Genomic DNA, 10,382 nt, shown 5'->3' on the forward strand with positions numbered 1-10,382 from the left:
CTGTAACCAGGAGCTCAGGCCAACAACACCAGGTCTACTGTGCTGTGCCACACCTGACTGGGGGCAGGCACAGGGAACAGGTGTGGCCTCAGCCTTCTGCGGCCCCAGTTCCCGGCACACTTCCTCTTGGCCCAGTCAGATCCACCTCCCAACCTTCCCAATTGCCCTCAATTGGGCATCTGAGGCCCCACCCACTGCAGTAAAGACACGGAGCTGTGTTTAAATTTTATTGTTCACAGTGAAGATAAGGCCTGGGACTGAAAAACTAAGTCATAAAGTTCTACACTGGGAGACCCCATGGAGGAAGGCACTGAGGGAACCATCCCGACTCTCCATGGAACCTTCCTCTCTCAGGATCAGGAAGGTGCTCAGAGCTTGGAGAAGGTGACACTTTTTGTGTCCTTCTTCTCCATGGCTGCCTGGACCGACTTGATGATGTCCTGGGTCTGCAGCATGCTCATGTTCCAGGTGGCCTGAATCAGGGTGTGGGAGAGACCGGCAGGGCACCAATCAGAGGAGGGCATGCCTGTGCAGATTCCCTAGCTGATGGCTCTGGACCAGGGAGGGCCATGATTGGTGTAGGCAGGCCTTACCATGTAGTCAAGGCTCTCGTCCACAGAATGGTCTCGGGAGTAGATTAGGTTGATTTTTGACCCCTGCACAGCCACGGGGCTCTTGCTGGAAATCTCAGCTGCCAGGGCAAAGGCTGCATTCAACATGACGTCCTTATCTGGGAACACGCGGCTGCCAGGGAAGGAACAGGTAAGAGGGACCTTCTCCCTCTCCCCTGTGGACGGCCAGGTGGCCTCAGAGAAAAGGGGAAACCCCAAACCATGGGCTCAGCCACAGGGTGATGCTCAGAGGAAGAAACAGCCGCTCTGAGAAAGGCCATTTGGACTCTGTGGTGAGGATACAGGAGACCATGGAGCCCCACCCTGGCCTGGACGGCCCTGTGTCCCTCCCTGCCACCAGCCAGTCGGGGGCCTACCTGACCAGTCCACTGTCCAGCGCCTCGTCAGCCATCATCTTCCGGGCGGTGAAGGTCAGCTCATTGACCAGGCTGCATAAGGGGGAGGGAGATCAGGAGCCGCTGTCATCCCGGCTCTGACCCCTCCTCTCCGGGTCACTGTCACCCCTCTCACCTCTGGTTCCCGATGACCTTGGGCAGCCGCTGCAGGGTTCCCACATCGGCAGCCAGACCGATATCCACCTCCTAGAGGGAAAGAGTTATCAGTGTTTGCTCTGCGTCTGCTACTGTTTCCACACAAGCTCAGTGCACCACCATCCACTGCCTGCAGAGGACTCAGCACCCTCCAGCTCAGACACTCTCAAGATGCCATTGCTACCTGGCCCCCCAGCTTGCTCACAAGGCCCTTTCCAGAACCCTGGGCTCTAGCCCGCCTCCTCCCCTCCCGGCACAGACGGTCATACTGCCGTCTGTGCATAGACCGCTAGCTCACTGATGGAAGTGCCCAGGATGACATCCTCTACAGCCGAGCCTGCGTCCGCTTTCAGTGCTGGGCAGTGCCAACTCAGAGCTTTTTTTCCACTCGCGCCCTCTACCACTGAGCTACATACACCCACGGCACCCCCACCCCCACCCCCAACCTTCTGACACGGTCTCCCTGGGTAGCTCAGGTTGGTCTGTGTGACGGCTGGGCTCGTGTTTACTGTCAACCTGACAGAACCTAGAGATCAGCTCTGACGTGCTATCTTTTTTTGTTGTTGTTTTGTTTTTAGAGACAGGGTTTCTCTGTGTAGCCCTGGCTGTCCCGGAACTCCCTCTGTAGACCAGGCTGGCCTCAAACTCCGGCCTCTGCCTTCAGTGCTGGGATTAAAGGCGTGTGCCATACATACATACATACATACATACATACATACATACACACACACACACACACACACACACACACACACACACACACACACCCAGCATGAGGGCGGTGAGGGCGGTGCATTAATTGACTGCATTAACTGATGCAGTCACTGTGGGCGGGACCCTGGCCTGGGGGGTCTGGGCACCAGCATGCACTGCTCTCTTTTGACGGCACTGGTAATGTGACAGCTGTGGCAAGCTCTCGTTGCCTTGACTTCCCCGCCACGATGGACTGTACCTGGAACTGTGGGCTAAGATAAACCCCTTCTCTGTGAACTGCTTTTCCATTTTATTGCAGCAACAGGAAAAGAAAGCATGGCAACCCTCCACTCACTCTACAGCCCAGGCTGCCTCAGTCTCTGAGGCTGAGGCTTACAGGTGTGCCTCTCCATGCCCCGCCTCATAAGGTGTGGTTCTTACACCTTCTTCCAGGAAGCCCTCAGGACCAGCTGCCTTGTGCACTGTCCCTGCTTGGGGGGGGGGGGGTGGCATTCTGTGGCTACCCTAGCACCACAAGGGTTCCGGGAGGGAAGAGCTCAGGAAGTGCCTCACCTTGACCTGGAAGAAAGCATCCTGGGCACAGTAGCGAATGTCACAGGCAGAGATGAGGTCCACACCTGGAAGGAAAAGGCCAGGGACAGTGAATAATGACAGGAACCAAGTCCTCCTCCCCAAACACGGGAACACAGCTGGGGACCAGGTCTACTGGCAACAGCTGGCTGAGGTCACTGGGTGGGGGTGGGGGTGGGGGGTGCAGAGGGTTAGCAGCCTCACCTAGTGGTGGCCAGCCGCTACAGACTCACCCGCACCAACGCAGCCTCCGTGAATGGCAGCAATCACTGGCTTGGGGCACTAGAATGGAAAACGAGGGTTGGCGCCAACTCTGGCAGAGGCAGGGTAGGCAGGAGGGATGCCACCCAACCCTGAGTCACCTTCTCAATGACGGTGAAGGTCTTCTGGTATCTGCTGATGAGGTCACGGAGGTACCAGGCCATGCGCGCCACATCATCTCCTGGGGGCTGCAGGAGGCTTGCCATGTCCACGACGTCAATGCCTGGTGAGAAGGCATGAGGGGTTACTTAGCTTCCACGGCCCCGCTTACTACCCCGGCCAGGGCTCAGAACCCAGGAGCTGTGGGTCCAGACACAAACATCTCCACAACAGAGAAAGAAGCTCACGAAGGTCTGGGGTACCAGGGAGTTCCTGTAGGACACCAGAAATCTACTTGTTGGTTTGTTTTGCTTAAGACAAGGTTTCTCTGTGCAGCTCAGGCTGACCTCGATTTAGAGTCTCCAAGTTTCAGCTTCCCCACTGCTGGGAATGTTGGTGTTCCCAAGAAAGACATTGTCCATGACCAGTAAACTATTCCTACACAGCTAGGGGGAGCCTGGGAGCCCCGTCTTCCAGCCCACGCAGAAAAAATAAGCAGTCCTTGCTGGTTTGTGGTCGTGGAAGAGCACTTGCCTATTACTCGCCAGTGAGGTGGAGGGCATGGCCCTGTGCTAAAGTATTGGCTAAGAATTCACAAGTGAAGACCTGGGGGTGTGGCTCAGTGCTGGAGCACCGGCCTAGAATGCAGAAGTCTTGGGTTCATCCTCAATGTTTTAAAAACCAATCCAAAAGCCGGGGCGGTGGTGGTGCACGCCTTTAATCCCAGCACTCAGGAGGCAGAGCCAGGCATTCTCTGAGAGTTCCAGGCCAGCCTGGGCTACAGAGCGAGATCCAGGACAGGCTCCAAAGCTACACAGAGAAACCCTGTCTCGGGGGGAAAAAGTCCAAATAAAGACAAAATCCTTCAACCGCATGCCTGAAGCCCAGCACTTGGGAAGCAGAGGTAGAAGGGATTGCTTTAAGTTCGAGGCCAGCCTGGTCTACATACTGAGTTCCAGGACAGCCTGGGCTACAGAGTGCAAAACAGTCTCAAAATAAATAAACTAAATAAACCAGAGAGCGGCAGAGATTCCTCAGGGTTAAGAACGCTTGTCACAGACATCGCAGCAAGGCCGCCTCCTCGGTCACGGCCACTCCGAGCTGCATCATGCCACCCAAGGAGGAGAAGAAAGATGCCAGAAAGTGGCCAAAGGAAGACGAAGAAGACACAGCAAACAAGTCTGGTGGCAAGGCCAAAACGAAGTGGTCCAAAGGCAGCGGTCAAGATAGGCTCAACAACCTAATCCTGTTGGATGAAGCTCCATACGGCAAAGTCTGTGCTCTCAAGAGACTGAAGAGCGGCCGTTCCTTGGCCAGCGCAGCCCTCCAGGAGCTACTCGGTGAAAGACTTAGCAAGCTGGTCTCAGAGCACAGAGTCCAAGTCATTTCTACCCAAAACACAAAGGTGGAGATGCCCGGCTGCTGGCGAAGATGCAGGTACAGGTTCAAACAGCTGTACATTTGGAAAATAAAACTTTATTAAAAAACAAAGAAAAAAGAGCACCTGTTGCTCTTTTGGGGGTGGGCTTTGGGAGGTCCAGTTCCCAGCATTGATGTAGTCGCTCACAACCATCTGTAACTTCTTTTGGGGGGAGGGAAGCTCGAGACAGGGTTTCTCTGTGTAACAGCTCTGGCTGTCCTGGATCTCGCTCTGTAGACCAGGCTGGCCTCGAACTCAGAGATCCGCCTGGCTCTGCCTCCCGAGTGCTGGGATTAAAGGCGTGCACCACCGCCCGGCACCCCCAGCTATTTTATTTTATGTGTATGGGTGTTTTGCCTGCATGTGTGTCTGTGCACCAGGCACATGCCTGAGGCCAATGGAGGGCAGAATGGGGTATCAGATCCTGGAACTGGAGTTAAGGGTGGTTCTGAGCCACCACAGGGGCTCTGGGAGTCAAACCCCAGGACCCTGCAGGAGCAGCCGCTGCTCTTCACCACTGAACGGTGCGGCCCGTGCTGTCAGTTCCTTTGTTTTTATCTTTTTCGCCACCAGTGTATCCAGGCGCTTGGGGCAGGGCTAGGTATGCAGTAGGTGCTCAGTTACTGGATAATTCAGACATCACCACAATCCTTGGTCTCATGTGGAGACAGACAAGTAAATAAGAAAGTGCATTTTCAATTCAGACATGACTACACAAGCCTGTAATCCCAGTACTCCATGAGGGTGAAGCTGGGGCAGTCTCGGGTTTAAGGTCGTTTGAGCTGCTAATGAAACCCTGTCTGAAAAAGGGCCGGGCAGGAGTGATAGCTCCTTGGGTAAAGTGCTAGCTACAAAAGCATGAGTAAGGGGGTTGCTCCCCAGAACCCCTGTGAAAACCGGGTGGGCACAGCAGCCACCTGTAATTGTATAATTTGTTTTTAAGATTTATTTATTATTCTGCCAGCATGTGTCCCTGCAGGCCAGAAGAGGGCACCAGATCTCATTATGGATGGTTGGGAGCCACCATGTGGTTACTGGGAATTGAACTCAGGACCTCTGGAAGGGCAGCCAGTGCTCTTAACCACTGAACCATCTCTCCAGCTCCTATTGTTTAATATTTTGTTTGTGTTCTGACAGTTAAAGCTTGCCTGAAGATCAGAGGGTAGAGCTAGCCACTAGTTAACCATAGAGGCCAGGCCGTGTTGATACAAACCTTTAATCCTTGCACTTGGGAGTAAGAAACAGGAGGATCAGGAGTTCAAGGCCACCATGGGCTACACGAGATTGAACCAATCTAAAAGAGAAACAGAGCCTGGAGGTGGTAGTGCATGCCTTTGATCCCAGCACCTGAGAGGTGGAGACAGTCATATAAGGTGGGTAGAGACAGGAACGAGTGCCCATTCAGTCTGAGGATTCATAGAGACAGGAGGGCTCCCCATTCAGCTTCAGGATTTGCAGAGGTAAGAAGTTACTGGTGGCTGCTCGGCTGCTCGGCTGCTCTGATCTTTCAGCTTTCACTCTAATATCTCACTCTGGGTTTTTATTTAATAAGACTAAGTAGGATCACAATTCAACCTGTAATCTCAGCTTGGGCTCAAGAGTAAGGGGACCCCTGGAGCAAGCTGGCTAGTCAGACTAGCTTGCCTGCCAAACTCCAGACTCAGGGAGACACAAGCGCAATGTATAAGGTTGAGAGCAATCAAGAGGGACATTGGACATCAACCTCATGCTAGTGCCTTCATACATGTACACACACATGCAAAAATATAAAAAATCCCCCCCCAAAAAAAATAATAAATAAGAGGTGGGCGGGACAGCAGGTTAAAGGCAGGAGGATCAGAAATTCAAGGTCAGCCTGGCCTATACAGTGAGACCTCATCACAAAGAACCAACTAGAAATTTAAGGAATGGAAAAAAAAAAACAAAAACCCAAAAACCTGAAGTTAAAAAAATCACTGGGTGTGTTTCACAGCAGAACGGAGATGCCAGAAAAAGCCATGGTAATAAATGGAGAAGGATCCAAAGAGGAGAAAGGTCAGTAGAGTGACTTCTATATCAGTACTGTGTGCTCAGTTATTGCAAAAGCCTGTGACTATGATAACACACTTGGCTGACACCAATATAGGCTCTCAGAGGTCCACAGCCTTGTTCAAGGTCACAGGTCCACTATGGGAATTCTGTCATGTTCTGTTGTACTAATTTCTATATTTGAATTTGTGGGGAGGGAATTCTGGGTTTTATGCCAGCCCCTGAGTACATTCACATGTGAATATTTTAAAATAGACTTTAAAAAAATAGCTGGTCATGCCGGGCGGTGGTGGCGCATGCCTTTAATCCCAGCACTCGGGAGGCAGAGCCAGGCGGATCTCTGTGAGTTCGAGGCCAGCCTGGGCTACCAAGTGAGTTCCAGGAAAGGCGCAAAGCTACACAGAGAAACCCTGTCTCGAAAAACAAAAAACAAAAAACAAAAAAAAAAAAAAAAATCAAAACCCTAGTTGAGAACCACAGCAGGGCCAGCAAGACGGCTCAGTGAGTAAAGGTGTTTGCAAGCAAGCCTGACCAGTGACCAGCTGAGTTCCATCCTGGGGAAGGAGAGAATCAGCTCCCCAAAGCTGTCATCTGACTTGTTTAGTCACAAGTCTCACACACACACACACACACACACACACACACACACACGTGTTTTTTTTCCCCTAGACAGGGTTTCTCTGTGTAGCTCTGGCTGTCCTGGAACTCTCTCCGTAGACCAGGCTGGTCTCGAACTCTGAGATCCGCCAGCCTCTACAGAGTGCTGATACTAATGGTGTGCGCCACCAGCTGATTTTTTTTTTTTTTTTTGGTTTTTCGAGACAGGGTTTCTTTGTGTGTAGCTTTGCGCCTTTCCTGGAACTCGCTTTGGAGACCAGGCTGGCCTCGAACTCACAGAGATCCGCCTGCCTCTGCCTCCCTAGTGCTGGGATTAAAGGCGTGCACCACCACCGCCCGGCTGATTTTTTTTTTTAATTAAGCACTGCAGAAAAAAAGGAGTTCAAAGTACTGATCAGGTATGGTGTCATGCATGTTTATAATCCCAGCATTCAACATTCAGGAAGCTGAGGCAGGAGAATTACTTAAAGTTCTAGACCAGCCTAGTCTAAATAGAGAGTTCTAGGCCAGCCACAGCTACTTAGGGGGAGGGAAATAAAAAACGCAAAAAGCAAGGGTGAACAAACAAACTCAGCAAAGAAAGCAAAGGAAAAGGCAGCATGGCGGGCGGCTTTACCAGCAGCAGGCAGGAGGGCCAGCAGGGCGAGTCCTACCTGAAGTGAACATCTTTCCTGCACCAGAGATTACAACAGCCCGACAGTCGGAGTCTTCTGATATCTTCTGGAAGCATTCCACCATCTCCCTGCAGAGGAGCAAGAAGCGAAGGGCTGTATCTGGAGTGAGGCGCCCCTGCGCCCCTGCGCCCCTGCGCCTGCCCACCCCTGCCCACCCCTGCCTCCTCTCAGCCTGCATCTGCAGACCTCCAGAAAGCCCGGTTCATGGCATTCCTCTTCTCTGGCCGGCTGAGCTGTACGTGGAGAACATGCTTCTGGGCCGATGTCACTTGAATCGATTCATAATTGTGGTCTGAAGATACCTCAGGGGCTCTCTTGAGGGCCTCTTGTGCAGAAGAGCTCAGAGAGCGAAGGCTGACGTTGCCGTACAGCTGGGTAGTACCTCTCAGCTCTGGGGAGAGATCGGAAGGGCCTTGGAGATGCCAGGACGGGGACGCGTTAACAGCACACACCTAAGTGACGCCACACAAGTCCCTCAGCGACCCTGGCCTGACCAGACACAGCTTTTAAGGTCAGGGTGTGCTTCGGAGTGGCTTCGGTCTGAGACTAGAGTTAAGACCCAAGCTTGCGGACAGAGAATGCAGATCGGAAGACAGGCCTAAAAGTTATCATTTCATGCAACTACACCGGGGCTCCGGCCTCTATAACAGGACTACACAGCAACAGGTGCCCACAGATTAAGGGGTAACTCACGCTGCATCAGCAGGCTGCGCAGAGTGCTGGAAACAGTCATCATCCCTGCAGCCCTCTCACCCGACGCTCTGGAGCTGCAGCGACGCTCTACGGGAGAAAACAAAGGGGGCGGGCACAAATGTCCGCCATGTCGGTCAAGGGCATCAAAGCCACCGCAGCCGTCGCCCTCTAGTAGTGAGGCCCGCCTAGTTCGCCATCTTTAGTAAGGGCAACCGTAAACAGCACTCCCTCCTGGCTCATGTGCCGAGGACGTTACATAAAAGTCCGACCTTTGGCCCAGTGGGAAGCTGGCCTGAGAAAGTGTTTGGCTGCTGGAAAATTCTGTGTAAAGTTCATCGCAGCGCTGTGTTATAACAAGAAAACTGCAGACAACTGAGATAGTCAAAGACATAATGGCAGCAGCCTAGAAATCTACAGTCCTTGCCTGGATATGGTAACAAAAAAGTTGCTAGGATACAGGCAGGCTAGAATTAAGCAGTTTTAATTCCCTTACCGCCAGAAAGTGGTACAACTTCCCGCGGGCCTTGGGAAGCGGGCTCCTGGACCAAGGAAGTCACTGGTTCGTGGTTTCTGGACTCTTGCTGGTGCTTAGGCAGGAGTAAAGGGCTCTAAAGCCCACTTCCCTTTGTTCTGTGGTCCCAGGGGAGCATGGGCCAGCACTCCACCACTGGACAATCCCTAGCCTCTCCTTTTTATATATAGGGTCTATATACACCTGGGGCTGGCCTGGAACTTGCAAGGATCCTCCTTCTGCCTCCTGAAAAGGAGTGGTATGCACCAACATATCAGCAATTCGACTCTAAAAAGAACCCAAAAAAAGCTCAGTGTGGTGGCTTGCGTCTTTAATCCTAGCACTTAACGGGCAGAAGCAGGTGGATCTCTGTGAGTTCAAGGCCAGCCTAGTCTACATAGCAAGTTCCAGGACAGCTAGAACTACGTGGATAGACCCTGTCTCAAAATAAAATAAATGTCTTTTTTTTCTTTCTGTTTTTTTTTGTTGTTGTTGTTTTGTTTTGTTTTGTTTTTCTTTTCTTTCTTTCTTTGTTTTTGTTTTTGTTGAACTCACATAGATCTGCCTGCCTCTGCCTCCCATGTGCTGGGATTAAAGGTGTGAGCCACAACACCCTGCCTGCTATACTATTAAAACACACACACACACACACACACACACACACACACACACACACACACGAAAAAGTACTGAGAAAGCATTACCCAAGAGCATAAACTACTGTGTAAGTGTGCTCCTTAGGGGGATGTTTACCAAGAGGGTGAACAGATGTCTCTGGGCCAGTGGGATATTTCCTTCTTCATGAATGTGTGCTACCCAGATTTACAATGAGATAGGCAGGCTTTTTTCAAGAGAAAGATGTAGCAGCTATCAGGAGTGATATGTTTTACTTTCTATTCAATAGAAAACTGAAAGTCCTATGCAGATACCAACATGGGAGAGAAAAGGACACCCTAATTTCAGCTAAGAAACAGCACAAAGAGATTGTTGTCTTTATCAAAAAAAAAAAAAAAAAAAAAAGACCAGAACTTTAGGTCCAGAAACCCTGGGAGAAATGGCTAACTGTGGTGCCTATTAGCATACCAAGGCACACACTGGTTAAGTCTGTACCTGTGACTCCTCAGCATCCCCTACCCCGAAGTCTTGGGTTTCTCTTCTCCCAGCTTCTCATTCCTATATAACCTTGCCATTTTGGCCATGTGACCTCTTTGCCCCACCCCCACCCCATTGCTGGCTCCAGTCTGCTGGCCATGTTCAGTCTACTGCTCTCTCTCTACTCTGGACTCTTCTAGATGCCTCTGGCTGTTCTCTCTCTCACATCTAGAATAAAAACCTCTTCAACCATACCATGGAGTGGTCATGTCCTCATTTCATTCGGTGAAATGTGTATCATTTAATGTAACCAGCATAAAAAGGAAATAATTGTGGAGTGTGTATACACCTATAGGTCAAATTGCCAACAGAAAATGAACTGGGATAGTAGATGGTGATAAAACTCATTAATTGCCTTGATTACCTACAGCAAACTCAGGTAGATTTAGTACTTCCCATCTGATACCATGTGGCTGTAGATGGCTATTTAGCTGGAGTGCCCAAATTATCAAGGACACATCCTTGTCACCTCTGCCACCA

The 10,382-nt window shown here is 51.3% G+C and overlaps 1 protein-coding gene and 1 pseudogene across 1 annotated transcript; one reads left to right on the forward strand and one right to left on the reverse strand.

Annotated features, from left to right (window-relative positions):
* Positions 1–214: 214 nt before the first annotated feature.
* Ech1 (enoyl-CoA hydratase 1) lies at positions 215–8,832 on the reverse strand. Its single transcript, XM_028859242.2, has 11 exons — positions 8,733–8,832; positions 8,240–8,326; positions 7,733–7,937; positions 7,526–7,614; positions 2,809–2,930; positions 2,680–2,728; positions 2,429–2,493; positions 1,143–1,213; positions 989–1,060; positions 594–744; positions 215–473 (listed from the first exon to the last, which is right to left on the reverse strand). Exons 2-11 carry the CDS (start codon positions 8,280–8,282, stop codon positions 369–371), a joined length of 972 nt encoding a protein of 323 aa, XP_028715075.1. The 5' UTR covers positions 8,283–8,326; positions 8,733–8,832; the 3' UTR covers positions 215–368.
* LOC114684701 lies at positions 3,747–4,316 on the forward strand (annotated as a pseudogene).
* Positions 8,833–10,382: the final 1,550 nt, after the last annotated feature.

The sequence above is a fragment of the Peromyscus leucopus genome, chromosome 1 (genome assembly GCF_004664715.2).
Source record: "Peromyscus leucopus breed LL Stock chromosome 1, UCI_PerLeu_2.1, whole genome shotgun sequence".
Classification (NCBI taxonomy): Eukaryota; Metazoa; Chordata; class Mammalia; order Rodentia; family Cricetidae; genus Peromyscus; species Peromyscus leucopus.

What these genes read in the sequence shown, in the direction of transcription:
- Ech1 (XM_028859242.2), bottom strand. Translation starts at nt 8,282, where the DNA reads ATGATGACTGTTTCCAGCACTCTGCGCAGCCTGCTGATGCAGC. An exon ending in GCGCAGCCTGCTGATGCAGC is followed by an intron (nt 7,938 to 8,239) that starts GTGAGTTACCCC and finishes ATCTCTCCCCAG; the next exon opens with AGCTGAGAGGTACTACCCAG. An exon ending in ACGAGAGCCTTGACTACATG is followed by an intron (nt 474 to 593) that starts GTAAGGCCTGCC and finishes ACCCTGATTCAG; the next exon opens with GCCACCTGGAACATGAGCAT.